The following is a 23,434-nucleotide window of genomic DNA, read 5'->3' as shown; positions in this document are numbered from 1 at the left end:
CTACATCTGGTCTCTAAACAAAGAGGGGAAGTATTAGAGCAGCTGTTAGTTCTGGAACTCTATAGATGTACGGTACTAGATCTGACCCATGATCATGTCCTGGTGGGCATCTAGGTGTAGTTAAGACCTAAGAGCAAGTCCTTCAGAGGTTTTACTGGCCTGGGTGTCACAGGGACATTATTAGTTTCTGACTATCTTGCGCTACCTGTCAGCTAACTGCCTCCGTATCCCACTTAAGCAGTCTCCTAGTTCCTTTATCCATAAACAAAGTCCCATTTGACGGATTGCAATGGACCTGGTCAGGCCCTTAGTTATGTCCACCAAAGGTCATCAATACATTCTCATGGTAATGGACTACACTACATTGTACCCAGAACCGGTGCCACTGAGAAACTTCTCTGCCCGGAGTACAGCCCGAGAGCTGGTCTATATTTTATACCAGATGGGCTTGCTGAAGGAATTCCTGACAGACCAGGGGACACCATTTATGTCCAAAGTAATGAGAAAGTTGTGCAAGGCCCTCCAGATTACCTCTTAGGACGTTAGTGTACCAATCACAGACAGACGGCCTAGTGGAGAGGTTCAATAAGACTTTGAAGTCTATGCTGAAGAAAGTTATGAACAAGGATGGACAAGATTTGGATTGCCTCCTGCCATATCTACTGTTCTCCATCAGGAAAGTCCTACGGGCCTCTACGGGGTTCTCACCATTCAAGCTGTTATATGGACTACACCCACAGGGTCTTCTAGATGTTGCAAAGGAGACCTGGATACCAGGCGTTACACCCCACCAGAGCATCAATGAGCATGTGGACCAAATGCAGGTCCGGATCGCAAGGGTGATGCCGATTGTTAAGGAGAGCCTCCTTCAAACACAAGAAGCCCAGGTGAGGGTCTACAACCGAGCCGCGAGGCTGAGTCAGTTTAGCCCTGGGGATTGGGTGCTCATGTTGATCCCGACTGTTGAAAGCAAATTTCTGGCCAAGTGGCAAGGGCCATACAAGGTGGTTGAGAAGTTGATTGACGTCAACTATAAGACCCATCAACCAGGGAGAAAAAAGAAGAACCAAGTGTACCACATCAACATGCTGAAACCGGGGCGAGATAGGCATCCGGTGAAAGCAACCTGCCTAGGGCCCATCATGAAGCCAAGGTCGAGGATGTCACAGTGGTAGATACACTACTGTATTCGTTTTTTCCAAGTCACATAGATTGAGGTCACTTTAATAAGGCTTTGTTTGCTTTTTAAAAGCTATAAAGGGATGTAATGCAGTACGAAAAGACCTCAGAGTATTATACACATTTTTTCCAGATAATAAGAAACCTCACAAAATTTAGATTTTTGGCGAAAATTCGACCAGGGTAGCGAATTTGGTTTTCAAAAGATTTGCTCATGTGTACTTTTATTTTTATTTGTCATTAGTTATTTTTCCAGTGATAAAGTGCTGGAAAATATGATGGCACTACGTAAAACAAAGAATATCAATATTAATGATAAACAACTACACTTTGTTCACTGTTTCTGTACATATCAAATACAATTGTTATATGCACCAAATTCACATCACTCTTTAAATGAATGAAATTTTGACATCTATCAATCAATGTTGTCATCACAAACAGCTTTGTAGCCTATATTTGTAAACTGCCAGCATCAACTAAGTTTTGCATTTTGTTTTAGGCTTACTGCTGATATAGACAAACTGCTGACATCTATCATTGTCATTCTAAGGACTAGCTGTCCCTTATTATAATTCATCTTATTTTCCATTTATAGTTTGCTAATTTATTGTTTATTATTACTGGTATTCTTGACTAGAGATGAGCGAATCCGAACATTAAAGTTTGGGGTCCGTACCGAACGCCTACTGTTCTGGCATGGACCCTGAACATGGACTTCTCCAGAAGTCCACGTTACTGTTCAGGTTTGGCACCCTGAACATTGGGTGTTTCCCATGGTGTCATCTGTGGCTCTGGAGTTAAGATTATTACCACAGATCAGAGCGCTGCGGTTCCCACGCTGACAGATGACAGCATGAGCCAGCAGCTGTAACCGGCGGTAAAAAGTTTACCACCAGTCACAAGCATCGTCTGATGGCTGAATTTTTCATGGTGAACTCACTGCTGCCCATGAGACTTTTTCTAATGGTGCTAGCGGTGATCTCGCTGATGTCACCGCAGTTCATCAGCCCAGCTCACAACGAAGTGAGCTGAAAGCGCAACCTCAGTGATCTGCAGTAATATTGATGACATCACTGCTACTCACTGATGCTGCGCTTACAGCAGCTCATTCTCCCTTTGTTTTCAGCATGGATGGTTGTATCTTGTCACCATCCTGGTTTAAAACCACTTTTTGCAGACATGGATTACGGTGTGGGATAGTATGTCGGACAGATGAGGGATACGGTTGTTTTTTAGTTTTGTTTTTATAAAGGAGACCATGGCTTCAATGGAATGGAAGTTAAGTGAGCATTATTATTGTATATTATTTTATGTTGTCGACAGGGGACGAGGGCTTCACTAAAATGGGCGCAAAGTGAGTAACTTTGATTTCTATTTTTATATAAATTTGTAAAATGGTGTGTATTTCAAATAAAGGACTTTATTCTTGCTGTTTGTTTATTTACAATATGACTATAGGATTAGTAATGGATAGGTATCTTATGTCACCTGACAATACAAAGGTGAAATTAACCCCACAAATGTTACCCCACTTGCCACCACCACAGGGCAAGTGGGAAGACCCAGGCAAAGAGCCAGAATTGGCGCATGTAATACTGTAGATGCACCTTTTCTGGGCTGGTTGCGGGCTGCTATTTTTAGTAGGGAGGGGGAATATCTGTGACCCCTTATCAGACTGAGAACCCCCATCTTTCTGCTTTAGCTTGACTGGTTATCAAAATGGGGGGCCCTTTGCCTTTTTTTAAATTATTTATGTAAATAATTAAAAAAAGGCATAGGAAGCCTCTATTCTGGATAACCAGCCATGATAAAGCTGACAGCTGTCAGTTTTAACAAAAACAGAGGTGAACACATGCCATTTTTTTAAATCTCTCTATTTATAGTGCAGGCACCAGCTGATAAATACTCTCAGCAGCCAGCACCTGTTCTAGCTCTTATCAGCAACAGCAAGTGTAAGCTGATGGGAGTAGTACTCCCATCATCCAACGACTGTGACAGTGACTATTTGTTCATGGTGTTTTTATTATCACTGGCAAATTTACACTTTACATGTTGTTTGTTTATTTTGTAGGGTATTTTTTAATTTTAATATCCAATTAAAGTAACATTTTATATTAATCAAAAGTGGCTTTTTCTCCATATTTTTTCTTACGGTCAATCTTTGCCCCTGCTTTTTTGGTCAGGAGATTATGTTCACTTGGCTGAGCTCCAGCAAGGTGTCTATCATCTATTATGCAATTCTTAAGTCCATGCTAGAACCAGACATGTATTAGCTTAATCAAATTTACTAGATGTTGTCGACGTCAATCTCTCCGCACGTGAGTTACCAACTTCTGACAACTGTAGTTTTGACTGACCCAGTGGCTGGCGTTCATAGCAGATGAGTATTTCTGCTGAAGCCCTGATATGTCCAGGTATAGGCACAAGTGATTTGAAAATCACAGCTTCAAGTCTCCTAAGAAGACTATTGAAGCATGTAAAAAGTAGAAAGAAAAGGTTATTAAAAGTATTAAAACAATTTTAAAAAATCTAAAAGTTCACTAAAAATATAAAAAATACACATATTTGGTACTGCCACGTTCAGAAACGCCTGATCTTTCTATATATATATATATATATATATATATATATATATATATATAAAGAATTAATCCGATCAGTAAATGGCGTAAAGAGGAAAAAAAATCAAAACTCCAGAATTATGTTTTTATTGTCTCTGCAACGCTGCAATAAAAAGCAATCAAAACATTGTATCCACCCCAAAATAGTATTAATAAAAATGTCAGCTCAGTGAGCAAAAAATAAGATCTCACCCAGCCCCAGATCCCGAAAAATGGAGACGCTACAGGTCTCAGAAAATGGTGCTATTTTTTATTTTTTTTTAAACTTTGGAATTTTTTGTTGCTACTTAAATAAAAAAGAACCTATACATGCTTGGTATAAGCAAACTCATAATGACCTGGGGAATGATAAAGGCAGATCAGTTTAAGCATTTAGTGATCATGGTAAAAAAAACAATTGTGTAGATGCAATTTTGTTTGCAATTTTCTGCACTTTGAATTTTTTCCCATTTTCCAGTACACAATAAGGTAAAACCAATAGTGTTGTTCAAAAATATAACTTGTTTTACAAAAAACAAACCCTCACACAGTCATATTAACAGAAAAATATAAATGTTGTAGCTCTATGAAGAAAGGGAGCAAAAAAGCAAAAATGCAAAAATGGAAAACTCCAAAGCTGTGAAGGGTTTAACTGAACTGCTTATAATTATGGGTTGGACACTGGTCTGCATGAGAATCTGCCTCCAGAACTGATTTTAAATGAAAGGGGGCGTTACCAGTGTGACCCAAGTAATAACTGATATTTTGTTCTCATAGTCACACACAGCTCTACAATGATATGAAAACTAACACAGCACAGCAGAAGTGAACTTTGTCTCATTCTCAGCATTTTCAGTAGCACTTGCCCTCTCATAATCACTTCTGCTGCAGAACTGTGCCTGATTATAACTTACAAGGTACAGCAAAGTTTAACTTTGTCTATTTACAAGTACAACAAGCACATTTTCAATTGCCTCCTCACAATGCTTGCAACTCTGCTGTACTGCCTTCTCCCCACACTCTCTGCCTGTGAAATTTAACTGTAGCAATATGAGAAAACAACTTAAAATGGTTTTGAAATGAGACGAAGTTCACTTCTGCTTTACTGTGTTATCTCTGATCTCTGTCATGGGGCTATCGCCACAGAAAGGAGCCAGAAGATCACAGCGTCTTATTGCTCCTTCTCATGCCCTAAAAAGAAGCACTTCACCTTCTTTTCAAATAGTGTTTATTTCTTTTGGCAGAACAGAGATTAATCGGCCATGTTGGGAGCTCTGGGAGTATGAGCTCTCAACTGAGCTTGGTTAGCCACTCCTATCCTTTCTATAATCTGGGTCCTAATTGAAACCCATGTCAGAGATAGCTTATGCTGCATGGCTTGGAGGAGAAGTGTTTATTTGAGAAGGTGTTTAGAGGAATTATGTGTTACTGTTGTGTGGGTTTGTAAGTGTGATAATTCCCTTGCCTTTTCTTACTTTGGTTTTGCCCTATCCTCCACTCCCTGGTGCATTTCTCTGTTATATGTGAGTATATATTTGTATGCCCGGTATTTTCTGTTGCCTCTTTCATGTTGACTTGTTTGTCGGATTGGTGTACTGCGGTGCATGCTAGCACCCCTCTTCCCTGGGTGGGGGAATAGAACAGATGGAGGGCTGATTCAAGAGATAAGGAAAAGGTGGCTGCCCCAGCATCTTCACCTTCAGAAGTATCCCGGAGAATAATGTGAGTTAGGGTAGTATTACTTGGTTCACACTGGTGACGTCTCCTTTTATTTAATAAAAGCTCTGGAGATAGATTGTCATCAAAATCTTTCTATAGCCCAAACAATATTAACCCCTTTCTGACCGCTAATGGGATAGTACTTCAGGGGTCAGACTCTCCTGCTTTGAGGTGGGCTCAGGCGGTGAGTTCACCTCAAGCCGCGACATGTCAGCTGTTATGAACAGCTGACATGTGCCCACAATAGGCGCGAGTGGAATCGCTGTCCGCCCGTGCCTATTAACTAGTTAAATCCCGCTGTCAAGCGCTGACAGCGGGCATTTAACTAGAGCTTCCAGCCGCCAGGCCGGAAGTGAGTTCATCGCCGACCCACGTCACATGATCAGGAGTCGGCGACATGTTGCCTGGACAACCAGAGGTCTTATAGAGACCTCTATGGTTGTTTCAGGCAGTTTGCTTTGAGCGCCGCCCGGTGGCCGGTGTTCCAAGCACAGCAGTAAATTAGCTACATATGGGTGATCTGCTCATCGCCCATATGTAGCAGAGCCGATCGAGTTGTGCATGCTTCAAGCCACCTATGGAGGCTATTGAAGCATGCCAAAAGTAAAAAAAATGTCTAAAAATAAAAAAAGTTAAAAAAACCTGAAAGTTCAAATCACCCCCCTTTCGCGCCAATCAAAATAAAACTATTAAAAAAAATCACACATACACATTTAGGTGTCGCCGCATTCAGAATCACCCGATCTAGCAATAAAAATAAGCATTAACCCAATCGCTAAACGGCGTAGCGAGAAAAAAATAAAAATGCCAGAATTACGTTTTCTTTGGTCGCCGCGACATTGCATTAAAATGCAATAACGGGCAATCAAAAGAATGTATCTGAACAAAAGTGGTATCATTAAAAACATCAGCCCTGCATGCAAAAAATAAGCCCTCACCCAAACCCAGATCACAAAAAATGGAGACGCTACGGGTCTCAGAAAATTGCACCTTTTTTTTTTAAGCAAACTTTGGAACTTTTTTTCACCACTTAGATAAAAGAGAACCTAGACATGTTTGGTGTCTATGAACTCGTAATGACCTGGAGAATCATAATGGCAGGTCAGATTTTGCATTTATTGAACCTAGCAAAAAAAGCCAAGCAAAAAACAAGTGTGGGATTGCACTTTTTTGCAATTTCAACGCACTTGGAATTTTTTTCCCGTTTTCGAGTACACGACATGCTAAAAACAATGATGTTGTTCAAAAGTACAACTCATCCCACAATAAATAAGCCCTCACATGGCCATATTGACAGAAAAAAAAAGGTATGGCTCTGGGAAGGAGGGGAGCGAAAAATGAAAAATCGAAAAAAGCTCCGGTCATGAAGAGGTTAACAGCTCAATTGCATATAGGAAAAACATGGATTTATCTGTAACAATTGATTGGATCGCAGATATCAGGGTATCATTTTATTCAACTTCCTCTGACATACCCATGTAATTGGCTTTAGAAGCGTTGATCCTACATTCAGATTTTCCTTTAAATGGCCCTTGAATATCATTATACAGATACTTTCTGTGTACTAGTGGAGTAAGGCAAAAATAATCTTATACTCTTTTTGTGCTGACATGTTTCACAGTGGGAAATAGATAGCATACTTTATTCACAGATGTGTTTGTATAATATTTAAAAGAGAGAGAAATGTTCCAATGTAATAAATTAGGATTCTGTGCTGAGTTTACATGCGCAGATGGCGTGCAGGACATGGGTCTGACTAATATCAGCGCAACTCAGAATCAATGTGGCCTAACATGTTTTTGCTAATGATATTTGCAGTACTTGTATTATTTTATTTTATTTCCAATCATTTTATTATGTTTATATCAAAGTCTCTCAAAGATATTTGCAATTCTCTTTTGGAAGCTGATGGCTATGTTTTCTGCTGTTGTCATTCATGTTAGCTATTATTCTGATAAATATTGAGCTACCTACTAGAAATGAGAGAATCGATTTGGTGCCAAACATATTTGTGTCAAATTCACTCGTCCTGGTGATTTAAAATTGCAATTCGATTTGCACCAAATGGCAAAAATGCCCACCACTATTTTAAATGACATCCAGCCAATGTAGGCTATCATATCCTTGGGTTGAACCCAGAAGGCTTTCCAATAATGTCTTGCAACCATCATATTACATACATTACATAGAATGGCATTACCTATCAAAGTCTATATAAAAGCAGGAATTGAGTCCAGTACAGCAACCACTTTTATGAGCAGATATCACAGGTCACAGCATAACAAAAGCAATAGGGAGAAAAGGCAAAACAATACTCAAAATATAGTGTAGAGAAAGTGTGTGTACCAAAACAGCAGTGAAGAGCAATTTCCCCTGTTTGTACATAGTCATATATGTGAAGGTCACTTTTACATTATTAAGGCAGTATTTGCATTATAAAGCTTGAAGTGGGTTGTATATACAGGGTGGACCATATTGTTTTTCTTGTGAAATTCTCAATAAGTTTGATATGTCACATGACCCTCTTCCCATTGAAAAATAAAAAGTTGGATACAAAATCGCTGACTTCAAAATGGCCGCCATGGTCACCACCCATCTTGAAAAGTTTCCCCCCTCCCATATACTTTTGTGCCAGAAACAGAAAGTTGATATCACCAACCATTCCCATTTTATTTAGCTGTATCCATATAAATGGCCCACCCTGTAGTCTTAGGAAATTTCAGAGTATTATGCACATCTTTTCAGAGAAATTTGAGTACCTGCGAAGTGAGTTTTATTGAAAACTTTGCCAAAGCTTACAAATTCAAATTTTAAAATTTGATCCTCGCTACTACCAATTAAATACAGAAAAATATGATCGATCTATGGAAAAAACAGCAATTTCTATTGATTATTACTGAGTAAATCGAGCTACTGTCATACGAGTAAATATTTCTATACTTACATGAACATTTCTTTCATCAGCCTTCAATTGGCAGAAAGGGGCACCATTTTATGTAAAAGATGGAAATGAACAGATTGTCAATGGTAATGCTGGAATGCATATTTCTTCTTTTGCGTAATGCATAATTAGCATAATATTTTAAGCAAGATATTAAAAATGTGTTAAAGAAGTTATCTACGGAAATGACTCTGATCAATTTGAGAACAAGATACGTTGAAAGATATTCCCAATTCAATAACAATTGTACCTTATTTTTAAAACACAATGGATGTTTGCATCATGCTGATAAATAGTACCACTGAAATACTACTCTTGTTGGGCAGTATATTTTAGACCAACACACTGTCAGATATGAGTATATGAGTAAGCTGTTTAGTTCCACACTGGATTAAAACTATGGACTTCAATTAGAGTTGAACGAATAACTTTAAGTGGAATTGAATTCTACTTGAATTTTTCACTTGAATTAATTTCTGCATGAATCCAGCAAAACAGTGTCCATTGGATTTGTACACCATTGTTCTGAACAACAAAAGTCTGTCAAAATGTTAAAAAACAAACAAAAAATCTTACACTCACATTTCTGGTCCCTCCACTCATCACTACCATCCGTCCTGTCCTCGCTGCATCTTCAGATCAGCATTGACAGTGGTGAAATAAATGGGTCTTGGTCCCTAGGCTTAGGATAGTTTTGTACATGTACCTGTAAAAGTCATGGGCCATACTGAGATATATGATGTCACTGCATGCACCATGACCTTTGCACAGATACTTCCAGAACCTTGGAAACCTGAATGCATTGGCCTAGCAATGGACACCAGTAAAATTCGCTGCTGCCAACCCCAATCTAATGATGAGACAGAGACAAGAGAGGCGGTTTTGAGGAGAGAAGGAGTTGGAGAGTCAGTGGAGGGGCCAGAGAGTCAACGGTGAGGTAAACATAACAATATTTTTAGGCTTTTTCAGCATATTATGTTTTCTATGATCTGGGGACTGGAGAGACCCCAAAGCTTATCTAGTGACATTAAGTTTGAAGAGAGTAGCTTACCTACGAATTACATTTCCTATGAAAACACATGCAAACAGACAGGCTAATATGAATTTTGTCTACTCATCTCTCACTTCAACAGTTATAACAACTATATCACCCCCAAATGTGAAAAATCTTGCAGTTTTTGCCCTGGCCATAGGAAGGAGTACAATCTCTGATAATACTTGTATATTTAACACACACCATTCAATATAGATGATTATCAAAGCTCACCACCTCCCTTCCCATCACAATGACTCTCCAAAGACCACATCATGTCTAAAAAAAACTCTCATAAAGAAATCAATATGCACTTTTGTTTCACACACTGTGCACAATTATTAAACAATTTGTATTTTTAATGATTAATTTTATTATTGAACAACTACGGTGCTTTTGCTCACTCAAATGGTTTAATAAACCTGAATATTTAAGAAAGTATGTATAAGTGATGTGTTTTGTCTTTCACGGGCCTCACTCATATATCCTGTGTTTAAACACGCTCATGGAAAAATGGTACTGGTATCATCAGTGTTTTGGAGCAGTGTGTCATCTGGGTGTCATTTTTCTATAATCAGTGTGTTTTCAGATTCCAACTAGAGATGAGCAAATGCCAAATACATTTGAGTGATACTGAAGTCACTTAATTATATTTTTAAAAATATGCGTTTGATATAATTCAGATTTGTTTTGTAATTCATTTTTGTGGGGATTCATGAAAATGCTGGCCACTGGCTACCATTTTTCTGAACAATGAAAGGTCTATCTATGTGTGGATAGTTATTGGGCAACTATTTATCTAATTATCTTTCTGTGGATAATTATTGGTCAACTTTTGGTGTGCAGAATAATTATGCAACTAAAAGACATGTAAATTTTATCTCAGTTGTTTTTTTTTTTAAATCTGTTAAAATGAGAATAATAACCAAACAACTTAAAATGTACAAATATACATTTCTAACATTTAAAAATATATATTCATGACCCGTATAGCTCCCGTTCTTTTCAATAACAGTCATTGGCCTTCCATCTGTCAATTTCTTAATGTGTTTACAATCAACATTTTAGGCAGCACCAAAGCACAGCCTCTCATAACCAGTTGCGAGAGGTGCAATGTTTTCCTTCGAAGCAAATATCCCATTTGAGAGGGGCCCACAAGATCTCCATAAGGTTTAGGTCAGGTGAGAAAATGGGTCACGTCATTATTCTTTGATCTTTGAGGCCTTTGCATTGTACTGCATAAAGCTTTTTTTGAAATATGCAGACTTTTTCTGTCCATTGCTTAAAAAAGTATCTTCTAAAAGATAAAAGTAGATTTAGGAGTTGATTTTAAGTCCATCTTCAACCCGAAAAGGTCCAACTACTGCAGTTTATATTTAATGATACCAGCCCACAGAAGTACCCAACCCCCACCTTGATGGTGTCTGAGTCAAAGAGAACGTCTGTGCTTGTTACTAATACAGCCATGGGCCCACCCATCTAGTTTGTCAAAAGGCATTGTCATCTTATCAGCCCAAAAAATCTGAAAAATCTGTCTTTAGATATTTCTTGGCCTAATTTTTATGTTTCAGCTTATGAGTCTTGTTCACTGGAGGTTGGGTTCTTCTAGCTTTTCGTACTTTGGACATATCTCTGACTATATTGTACTTTTGGGCAGGTTGCAGTTCTGTAATAAGGCAGCACTGGAGGATATGGGGTTTTTGGTTGTTTCACATTTGATTCTTATCAATCTTTGGCAGTTATTGTACAACTTTATCTCAACATGTTTTCTTGAGACTGTGTTGACTATTTCCAACAAAATGTTTAACGGTTCTGTGATCATGCCCTAATATTTTAGCAAGATCAAGAGTGCTGAATCCCTATCTAAGAATTGTAACAAATCTTTATGTTTCCTATACTTCCTATACTTATTATTTATGACCTTTTCCCCTCCATTTGCCCCCATACATTTTCACATCATCTGTGGGTGCTTCTTCAGATCTACTCCAGGCTTTTCAAACCCCTCTTGTTCCTATGTGCACTTAAGAAAGATGCCAGTCTAGCCTGAAAATGTGTTGCAAAATAAAAACTGCGTCTTTATATTATTGGACCAAAGTTCTTCACCTCAGTTAGTGCAGCCAAAAATCTTGAATTGCCTTTTCCTGCTCTTTTAAGGAAACATAATATGAGGAGAGGTTTGTGCTAATATTAGCTCACATGACTTGAAAAAAAAGTGCAGATAAAGAGTAAAGAGGCCAGACCGTGTAGAGGACCATACTGTCTCCTATATTTCAGCAAAATGTCAGCTAGTTGTGATTGATTTGCAAAAACTTTGGATTTAGGAGAGTTCAATTCTTCTCGAATAAGTTTGACCATGTCTAATAGTTACTATTTGATAAAGTCATAGTGTTACACACCTGTCTTGGGTATCTCAGGCTATGTTTCCTTCCCCTGGGTCCGCTGTCCTCTCTTTTGGTCCCTGTGGTTTTGCAAATTGCTTGGGGTGGATCAATTACATAATTTCCTTTGACATATGTAATGTCCATTTACATATACATCTGTGTCTTCGGATTGCATTTCGAAGACTTCTAGTCCTATGCTAGGTATGCTCCACAATTGTGTTTGTGCTTGCATTCATTCTTACTGGGTTCCACTGCAACTGCCGTGCTCATGCTGGATTCCTGGTGATCATTTACAGTCCTCGCTGCACATATGCCTTCCTACTTGCTACCTCAATGGCCGGTGTCCATATGTCAACCCGAACCTGGGGTTTAGAGGATTCACCTTATCTGGTGATCCATGACACATATTATATTAAATACTAGAAATGGCTTGGATCTGACAGGGCAATGGTAATGCTTGGTAAATCATATAATCAGTCATAGCGCTTACTTATCTGTCTTCGCTCTAACTATGGGCCCTCTGACGGTTGTCCTTTGCTGTAGTCCACGCTGTATAGAATAATTGCCCCACAAACTTCAGGGACATCATCTCGCAAAGCTTTGTAAGGCTATGTGCACACGCGGCGGATTCTGCTGCAGATCCGCTGCGAACTTGGCCTCTACGGATCAGCAGCAGTTCTGCAGACAGTGTACAGTACAATGTAAGTCTATGTGATTTACAATCCACAGTGCACATGCTGTGGTTTTTCAACTGCGGAAAAGCTGTGGTTTTGAATCCGCAGAAAGAATTGACATGTCAATTCTTTCTGTGGATTCCGCTGCGGTTTGCCACCTATTCCAGTGTCCAGTTGTCAAACCACAGGGGAAAACCACTGGCTAATCTGCAGGTATAACTGCAGGTCAGTTTAGCTGCGGTTTTACCTGCGGATCCGCAGATACAAATCCGCGGGTGAATCCGCAGCATGTGCACATAGCCACGTTGCGGATTCTGCTGCGGATCCGCAGCGGAATTGACCCTGCGGATCCACAGCAGTTTCTGCTGCGTTGTACAGTACCCTTTTAGTCTATGTAAAGTTAAAACCGCAGTGCCCACGGTGCAGAATTTTCCGCGCGGATTTGCTGCGGATTTAAATCTGCAGCATGTCAATTCTTTGTGCGGATTCTACAGCGGTTTGGCACCTGCTCCATGACAGGTGTCAAACCACAGGGGAAAACCACAGGCAAATCAACAATAAATCCAAAGATAAACCGCAGGTCTTTTGACCTGCGGATTTACCTGCAGATTTAGACAAATCTGCTTGGAAAATTCCGCAGCAGAATCCGCAATGTGTGCACACACACTTAGACTAATTCTGATACTCTTGTGTCTGAGATTTCTATAAGCTTTAAATACAGTAACTGTGTATCATATTTTTCAGCTAGCAATTATCTCTGCAAAATTATGTTTGTTTTTTCACTCTGAATTTACTTCCTTGCTTCGACCTGCTCCTGAGTCTTCATCTGCTGTAAGCATAATGAACTTTTCTCTCGTGCTGTTCACATTGCAAATTCTATCGCAGAAGAATTTTCTACAAAGTAGGTTGCCTGTTCATTACTTCTGTCAGCGATTATCGATTTGTGTGCTGATTAACCATTCATTTGCTGTAAGCATACTGACCTCTGCTCTGGAGCTGTTAACATTTCAAACACTGTTTCAAGTCTAGTACAGACAGTACAGCCACACTTTCATGTTATGTCTATGTTCCTGGCTCTGTGTCTTATGGTGCTTCTTGCTCTGCTTTACTGCACTGCCAGTCTTTTGTCCTGGTCCTCATTATTCCATATGCTATCTAGGAAGTCATGTCTGCTGTGCCATCTTCTTCAGAGCTTGTTGCCCCCCTGATCTGCAGTTTACAGAATTCATCTCAGCAGATGAGTTCATAACAGAATACTCAGACCATGGATTCCAAAGGTGCAGACACATCAACACCACTGAAGTTTGATGCAAAGTACTTATTAGGGCTTTTTATGCATCTTAGTGTGAGCCAATGAGAGATTATCCAAGCTCTGTGTAACTTCTCAACCTGCATGGATGCACTCATCTCAAACTCTTGTGGTTACACTTGCAGATTCTCAACACCTGCCTCAGCCTAATTCTTATCTAGAACATTCTGCTTGACTGCTGAACTGCTAAATTGATTTAGCAGAATGACGTTCTTCTAGCTACCATTTATGCTGGCCTATACACCTATACAGTGGGGTCAAAGATCAACTTGCTAGTATGGATTTGCCAACTTCTCTTGATGATGCATTTCTCTTAACACCCAAGTGGACTTTTAAAGAAAAGTTAAGTGAGAAAGCTGAAGATTCCAGTGCTCCTTTTGGAAGTGCATTGAGCAGCAAGGTGGTGTGCTGGTGAAAGGGGAAAAAAAAAAAAAACTCTTTTAAATCTTCTGCCTGAGCGAGTGTGAACGAGCTGAGTGTGACCTGAGCGTAAGTGCGAACTGTGGTAAGTGTGTGACTTGAGATTCAGTGAAGAGGTATTTGGAAAACCTATAACAAATACCTGTGTGAGTTGCTGAATTGTAGGTTGCTGAGTGCTTTCTACCTGTTCAATTTTTGGGGGGCTTGGGGGCTTGTTTAACCTATTTTTTCTCTCTACAGGGTTAATCTCTTATTTTACTATCTGTTTTTAAGGGTTAGCTATATTGCATTTAAATCTTGAGGTGTAACTATATTCACAAGGGGTTAATTAAGGGTGGGAGTTCATACAGTAATTAAGGGTTTATAAGGGGCAACTGTTTGGGGCTCAACTCCTTTTGGAAGTGCATTGAGCAGCAAGGTGGTGTGCTGGTGAAAGGGGAAAAAAAAAACAAAAAAACTTTTAAATCTTCTGTCTGAGCGAGTGTGAACAAGCTGAGTGTGACCTGAGCATAAGTGCGAACTGTGGTAAGTGTGTGACTTGAGATTCAGTGACTTTGGATTCAGGGAGTTTCCAAGGGAGGTCTTACTGAATTGCTGTTATATTAAATTAGTACTTTTTTTTTTTAATTTATTTCTGCTTATCTTATTGTCTGGTGCAATCCCCATTAGGATGTGCTCCACTATTGCCAATGCCATCCAGTGCACGTCTTGCCGCATGTATGAAATCCTTGAACAGCCGGTCGAGGGTGCATACTGCTGTGCAAGATGTGAGCACGTTGTGCATTTGGAAGCCCAGATACTGGATCTAAATGTGCAGCTGGCAACACTGAGATCCATAGACAATATGGAAAGGAGTCTTCTGCTCACTGAGCAGACGCTCACTGGGATAGATGAGGGGGGGATGCTAGGTTGGAGCTGCAGGACAGTGAAGCAGCTAGCTGGGTGACAGTTAGAAGGCGGGGTAGAGGGAAGAGCACCAGGGAGGCTAGTCCTGATCTGGCACACCCCAATAAGTTTGCTAAGTTGGCAGATGAGGGGAGTGTTAGTGCAGGAGTAGCACCGCTGCAGCAAGGCATGTCCTCTGAAAGCCGGAGGAGTGTCTGCTCCAGTAAGGGGGGAAATAGGAGAGCAGGGCAGGCTAGACAGGTTCTGGTAGTGGGAGACTCAATTATTAGGGGAACAGATAGGGCAATCTGTCACAAAGACAGGGATCGTCGAACGGTGTGCTGCCTACCTGGCGCTCGAGTCCGACACATCGCTGATCGGGTTGACAGATTACTGGGAGGGGCTGGTGAGGATCCAGCGGTCATGGTGCACATTGGCACAAATGACAAAGTTAGAGGTAGGTGGAAGGTCCTTAAAGATGATTTCATGGAATTAGGCTGTAAGCTTAAAGCAAGGACCTCCAAGGTGGTATTTTCGGAAATACTTCCTGTACCACGTGCCACGCCAGAGAGGCAACGGGAGATTAGGGAGGTTAATAAGTGGCTCAGGAATTGGTGTAGGAAGGAGGGGTTTGGGTTCCTGCAGAACTGGGCCGACTTCTCAGTTGGCTACAGGTTCTACGCTAGGGACGAGTTGCACCTCAATGGGGAGGGTACAGCTGTGCGGGGGGAGAAAATGGCTAGAAGGTTGGAGGAGTGTTTAAACTAGGGACGGGGGGGAGGGTATTCCTTTTATAGGAGGGGAAAACAGTGCAGTTAGAGACCTGGGCACAAATAATGAAATTGGGAGTGGGGGTGGCATGGGGGTGGGGTTAGAACAGTTAATAATTTAAGAAAGAATAGAGGTACAGAGAGATACATAAAGTGCATGTATACTAATGCCAGAAGCCTCGCCAACAAGATGGAGGAACTGGAGTTAATGTTGTTGGAACATAATTATGACATGGTGGGGATATCTGAGACATGGCTGGACGAGAGCCATGACTGGGCGGTTAATTTACAGGGCTATAGTCTGTTCAGAAATGACCATACAAATAAGCGAGGGGGAGGTGTGTGTTTATATGTAAAATCATCCTTAAAACCCATCCTTCGTGATAATATATATGAATCTAATGAAAATGTAGAGTCCCTGTGGGTAGAGATAAGGGGAGGGGGGAAAAATAATAAATTACTGATAGGGGTTTGTTATAAGTCTCCAAAAATAATGGAAGCAACAGAGAATATCCTCATAAAGCAAATAGATGAAGCTGCGACTCAAGGAGAAGTCATTATTATGGGGGACTTCAACTACCCTGAAATACATTGGGGAACCGAAATCTGCAGTTCCAGCAAAGGTAATAGGTTTTTTACTACTATGAGAGACAATTACCTTTCACAACTGGTTCAGGACCCAACAAGAGGGGGGGCACTGCTAGACCTAATTTTAACCAACAGGCCAGACCGCATATCAAATGTAAGGGTTGGGGGTCACTTGGGTAATAGTGATCACAAATTAATAAGTTTTCATGTATCCTTTAATAAGATGTGTAGTAGAGGGGTTACAAGGACACTAAACTTCAGGAAAGCAAATTTCCAACGGATGAGAGATGATCTTGGTGCAATTAACTGGGACGATATCCTGAGACATAAAAATACACAAAGAAAATGGGAGACGTTTATTAGCATCCTGAATAGGACCTGTACACAATATATACCGTATGGGAATAAACATGCGAGAAATAGGAAGAAACCACTATGGCTAAATAGAGCTGTAAGGGGCACAATAAGGGACAAACATAAAGCATTTAGAGAATTAAAGCAAGTAGGTAGTGATGAGGCATTAACTAAATACAGAAGATTAAATAAATTCTGTAAAAAGCAAATCAAGACAGCAAAGATTGAGACAGAGAGACTCATTGCCAGAGAAAGTAAAAATAATCCCAAAATATTCTTTAACTACATAAATAGTAAGAAACTAAAAAATGATAGTGTTGGCCCCCTTAAAAATAGTCTGGGTGAAATGGTGGAGGAGGATGAGGAAAAAGCCAATATGCTAAATGACTTTTTTTCAACAGTATTTACACAAGAAAATCCCATGACAGATAACATGATCAGGGATAAAAATTCTCCATTAAATGTCACCTGCTTAACCCAGCAGGAAGTACGGCGGCATCTAAAAATCACTAAAATTGACAAATCCCAGGGCCCGGATGGGATACACCCCCGAGTACTGCAGGAATTAAGCACAGTCATAGATAGACCATTATTTTTAGATTCCATAATAACAGGGTCTGTACCACAGTACTGGCGTATAGCAAATGTGGTGCCAATATTCAAAAAGGGGATAAAAACTGAACTTGGAAATTATAGGCCAGTAAGTTTAACCTCAACTGTGGGTAAGATCCTGGAGGGTTTCCTAAGAGATACTATACTGGAGTATCTGGAGAAGAATAACCTCATGACCCAATATCAACATGGGTTTACAAGGGACCGTTCCTGTCAGACTAATCTGATAAGCTTTTATGAAGAGGTAAGTTCCGGACTGGACCAAGGGAATGCAGTGGACGTGGTGTACATGGACTTTTCAAAAGCTTTTGATACGGTGCCACACAAAAGGTTGATACATAAAATGAGAACAATGGGGATAGGGAAAAATATGTGTAGGTGGGTTAAGAGCTGGCTCAGGGATAGGAAACAAAGGGTGGTTATTAATGGAGCACACTCGGACTGGGTCACGGTTAGCAGTGGGGTACCACAGGGGTCAGTTTTGGGCCCGCTTCTTTTTAACATATTTATTAATGACCTTGTAGGGGGCATAGAGAGTAGAATTTCAATATTTGCAGATGACACTAAACTCTGCAGGGTAATCAATACAGAGGAGGACAATTTTATATTACAGGAGGATTTATGTAAACTAGAAGCTTGGGCTGATAAATGGCAAATGAGCTTTAATGGGGATAAATGTAAGGTCATGCACTTGGGTAGAACAAACAAGATGTATAATTATGTGCTTAATTGTAAAACACTGGGCAAAACAGTCACTGAAAAAGACCTGGGTGTATGGGTGGACGACAAACTCACATTTAGCAGCCAGTGTCAGGCAGCTGCTGCAAAGGCAAATAAAATAATGGGATGCATTAAAAGAGGCATAGATGCTCATGAGGAGAACATAATTTTACCTCTATATAAGTCACTAGTGCGACCACACTTAGAATACTGTGTACAGTTCTGGTCTCCGGTGTATAAGAAAGACATAGCTGAACTGGAGCGGGTGCAGAGAAGAGCGACCAAGGTTATTAGGGAACTAGGGGGTCTGCAATACCATGACAGGTTATTACATTTGGGGTTATTTAGTTTGGAGAATTGAAGGCTTAGGGGTGATCTTATTACAATGTATAAATATATGCGGGGACAATACCAAGAGCTTTCTAATGATCTTTTTACTCTTAGACCTGTGACGGGGACAAGGGGGCATCCTCTACGTCTGGAGGAAAGAAGGTTTAAGCATACTCACAGACGTGGATTCTTTACTGTAAGAGCAGCAAGACTATGGAACTCTCTGCCATATGATGTTGTAATGAGTGATTCCCTACTAAAATTTAAGAAGGGACTTGATGCCTTTCTTGAAAAGTATAATATTACAGGGTATATACACTAGTTTCCTTAATATTGCGTTGATCCAGGGAGCTAGTCTGATTGCCGTATGTGGAGTCGGGAAGGAATTTTTTTACCCAATGTGAAGCTTACTGTTTGCCACATGGGTTTTTTTTGCCTTCCTCTGGATCAACATGTTAGGGCAAGTTAGGATAGGATATGGGTTGAACTAGAAGGACTTAAAGTCTCCCTTCAACCTTAATAACTATGTTACTATGTTACTATGTTACATTCTTCAAAGCATCTAATTCTTGAACTGTACAAACTTTCAAGGAACTTAAATCTTGATTTTCATCTAGTAGAGTATTACACCATCCTGATTTTAACAGGCCATTCTGCCTTGAAATGGATACCTTTGCAATTGCTCTATGAGTAATTCTGTCACAAAATTACTTAGAATCAAGAAATAATCCTTTCAGAACCTTATCCAAGAAATTCTCTTCAGCAGAATGGAATTATTCTTTTGATGACTGAGCTCTTAGCCATAAAATTAGCTCTAGAGGAACAATGGCTTCTTCTTGAAGGAGCTAAGTGCCGTGTGACTATTTATACAGACCATAAAAACCTGGAACCTACCATTCTCGAGATATTTGTCTAAAAAAATGCAGAACTCCAACGCAATTACCAGTAGCAAGCAAAGTTTTTCATCATACACAAACAACTAATAGTTTAACCAAATACACCCAGATGAAGCTGAGTACCGTTGTTACACTTTAAATTAGGAATTATGCATATATTTTTATATTACATATATATATATATATATGCTATTATTTGCAGTTTTAATGGCCTGAAGTGCCATATTATTTGTCTAACTTTGTGAACATTATTTACAATTATTTATACTCTACCAAAGTACAGTGTCATAACAATTTATCCTACCTTGACTAGATCCTCAATTTTAGGAGGTGTGACCAGATCTTTCCACATACACCAAGATGAAAATGTATTTTTCATGTAGACAACATCATAAATGCTTTCTTCTTTTGGTAACAGAAAAGACTTCGGAATTTGCAGACCACTTACATTTCGGCTGTAAAAGGCTTGATCACATAAATCTTTCAAAAACTCACTAAACCTAGAAATAAAGAAAAAAAAAATACTTTGTCCACTAGAGTTGTAAAACAAACCTGTAGTTCTTACAAAAGAGCATTTCATATTTTGCATTTGCATTTACTTTTTTTAAAGAAAACTTTAGTTAAAAAGATTAAAAAATAATTTTGAAGAGGTTGTCCCTTTTCAATCAACTACTTTAAGCCCGTAGGATCAGGGATGATAAAATAGCAATAAAATTAGAAATAATAAACCTTCCCGGGTCCAGTTATGCCATCTGAAGCTGCCCCAGGATTTTTTGATCAGCTGCAGTGACAAGGAACTAGATTTGAACTAGAGCAGCAGTGCAAAGGCAATGGTGGACCCAAGGAAAAAAAAGTAGAACTCAAACTGTGTGGTAGATTCAGTTAAAAGGGTATAACATGTAAATGTATCAGCCAGCAGTTAGAAACATTATTGATTCAGCAAATATAAGCAAATGTAAAATAAAATAAAAAGTTATTCTAGATATATTATTGAATTTATATACATTTTTCACAGTTTCCATCAGTTCTGTTACCAGTCATTCATTCGGATACTTTTAATGGGCTAAAATGTGTTTTGGTCTTGTAACAAATGTGCTTGACTCATTTTAAGGTCGCAAATCAGTTTTTTAAAAGTATTCCAGCAGTATTTGTATGCAAAAGCCTAAAGTGTCTCTAAGGCCGGGGTCACACTTGCGAGAAACACGCACGAGTCTCGCATCTGAATACCCAGCACTGCCACCGGCACTCGGGACCGAAGAGTGCGGCTGCATGTATTTCTATTCAGCTGAGTGCTCTGGACCGAGTGCCGGCGGCAGTGCCGGGTATCAAGATGGCAGACTCATGTGAGTTTCTCGCAAGTGTGACCCCGGCCTAAAACACAGAACAGGTGTCAATCATTGTCAATCATTCAACTATAGTTTTTCTCTGTAAGTTTCACTCCTGGTTTTGGCATATAACCACTCATACAAAATACTGACCAAATGCTGACGTGTGAATGAGAACTAACAGTGATAACTGTATTGTGCACCTCAGTAATGAGTGACCAAGATTTTATTGCATTGAATATATATATCTGATAGTCCCGAATCAACTGCAATGAAAAATCTTAAAAACCAAGAAATTGATATTAAAATTATTCATGAAGACACTAAAATATAAAATAAATGACCTTCATGTTGTAACTTCTTCACCCCCGAATGTGGATTGCTTCCTAACGCAAAAAAAATTTTGGTTCTAAACTTGTGTTGATGTAAAGTAGACATGTGGGAAATGTTATTTATTAACTATTTTTGTGAGACATATCTCTGTGATTTAAGGGCATAAAAATTCAAAGTTTGAAAATTGCTTAATTTTCAAAATTTTCGTTAAATTTCCTTTTTTTCCCCAAGCAAATGCAAGTCATATTGAAGAAATGTTACCTCTATAATGAAGTACAATACATCACGGAAAAAGAATCTTTCAATCACCAAGATCTGTTGAAGCTTTCCAGAGTTATAACCACATAATGTGATAATGGTCAGAATTGTAAATTGACGTTATCATGACTTTTTGAATGCAAAATTTGTTGGAACAATTGGTCGACACCATGTTGTGTTTGGAGAGCCTCTGATGTGGAAAAACAGTGTAAATCCCCCACAGGTGACACCATTTTGGAAAGAAAATCCCTCAGGGAACTGATCTAGATTTGTGATGAGCACATTGAACCCTCAGGAACTTCACAGAAGTTTATAATGTTGAGCTGTGAAAATAAAAAAAATCACATTTTCCACACAAATGTTTTTAGCTCTAAATTTTGCATTTTCCTAAGGGTAACAGGAGAAATTACACCATACAATTTGTTGTGCAATTTCTCCTGAGTTTGCTGATACCACATATGTGGGGGAATACTACTTTTGAGGCACAGTGCAAAGCTCAGAAGGGAAGAGGTGCCATATTAAAGTTCAGATTTTGCTGGAATGGTTTGAGGGTGCCATGTCTCATTGGCAGAGCCCCTGAGGTGCCAGAACAACAGAAACCCTCTATATGTGAACTCATTTTGCAAACTCATCTAGGGATGCAGTGATCATATAAACACTAAATGTGCGGTGAAGAAAAAATTACATTTTTACAAAACAAATGTTGTTTTAACCCAAAGTTTTCAATTTTTCTAAGGGCTAAGAGGAAATTTTCTTTTACAACAAACTAAGATCCATTATTTCCTGAGTGAGCCAATACCCTTCATCTAATCTGGAAATATGTTTCAGGTGCAGTGCAAAGCTCAGAATGCAAGGAACACCAGATTTTACTGTTATGGTTTGCAGGTGCCATCACCCACTAGGAGAGCCCATGAGGTGACAGAACAACAGAACCCCCACCCATAAGTGACCCCATTTCACAAACTACACCTCTCAATGAATTCATCTAGTGGTGCAGTGATCATATTGACACTACGGGTGTGTCACAGAATTTTATACCATCGGGTAGGGAAGAAAAAATAGCTACATTTTTACCACCAAAGTTTAGTTTTAGCCCCAGTTTTTACATTTTCACACAAGTGGGTAAAAATGACATCATAATTTGTCCCACAATTTCTACTGAATGTGGCAATACCCTTTATGTGGCTGTACAGTACTACTTAGCCATACAGAGACACTTGGAAGGAACGGAGTGCAGTTTTCCCTAAAAACGGACTTTATATACAGACTTTATATGGACTTTATATACAGAGCCCCTAATTGTTAGAAAATTAGAATTCCCCCTCAAGTAACCCCATTTTGGAAATCATACTCCTTTGAGAAGTTATCTACAGATGTAGAGATGATTTTGACTTCTTGGATATTTTCCAGAAGCAAGCCATAATGAATGCTGCCGAATGAAAACTGCAAACTGCCATTGTAGTGACTTGTATGTTGTAATGACCAGTATGTTGCAGTCACTAGTACGTTATGCCCAGCCCATGCTTCTGAAGACATCTGTAAGATAGGCGGGCTCTCATCGCTTCAGAAATGCCAAACATGTGGATACTATATGTAGTTTAGTTACACTGTGGGGCTCAGAAGGTGGGGGCATTTGGATATTGGAGCTGAGAATTTGCTGAATTTTTTTGGGTAAGGAGCCATTTTGTATTTAAAAAGCCTTTGTACAACCAGTAATGTGTAAGTCCCTTATGTTTCCATTAACAGATGAGAGACCTGAGTTGGGACTTGCTTTTTTGTGGATTGAGTTGAAGCTTTTATTTGGAACGTTTTACATAATGTTTGGGAACACATTTATCTGGAACTCTATGCTGAGCACTTTGGGGTTTTCATCTAAATCTCTGAGTGACATGATTCAGATTAAACTGCTGAGGGATCCATTCACTATAATGATGCAGCAGAGTTACTTTGGACTCCATCTGGCCTCTGTTCAGTGGTGTCCTTCTTTTCTTAAGTTCGCAAAACTGTGGCTGACGGCACTTTTATGCAATCCTAAAAACACGGATACAGGTCAGACGGTGTCCACAGTGCCTCCATCTGCCTCATTATAGGGAATGTTCAGTCA

The 23,434-nt window shown here is 39.5% G+C and overlaps 1 protein-coding gene across 1 annotated transcript in view; it reads right to left on the bottom strand.

Annotated features, from left to right (window-relative positions):
* Positions 1 to 23,434, bottom strand: part of LOC141060642 (dynein axonemal heavy chain 3-like) — a 2,648,786-nt gene that overhangs the window by 1,243,398 nt on the left and 1,381,954 nt on the right. The window contains exons 42-44 of the mRNA XM_073556958.1: positions 19,719 to 19,914; positions 3,335 to 3,434; positions 792 to 1,030 (exon numbers count right to left, since the gene is read on the bottom strand). Coding sequence (XP_073413059.1) covers positions 792 to 1,030; positions 3,335 to 3,434; positions 19,719 to 19,914 — 535 coding nt within the window. The remainder of the gene's footprint in view (positions 1 to 791; positions 1,031 to 3,334; positions 3,435 to 19,718; positions 19,915 to 23,434) is intronic.

The sequence above is a fragment of the Dendrobates tinctorius genome, unplaced genomic scaffold, assembly GCF_039654945.1.
Source record: "Dendrobates tinctorius isolate UK_male_01 unplaced genomic scaffold, ASM3965494v1 ptg000241l, whole genome shotgun sequence".
Taxonomy (NCBI): domain Eukaryota; kingdom Metazoa; phylum Chordata; class Amphibia; order Anura; family Dendrobatidae; genus Dendrobates; species Dendrobates tinctorius.
The sequence above is the reverse complement of the archived record's forward strand: the minus strand, read 5'-3'. Positions and strand labels throughout refer to the sequence as shown.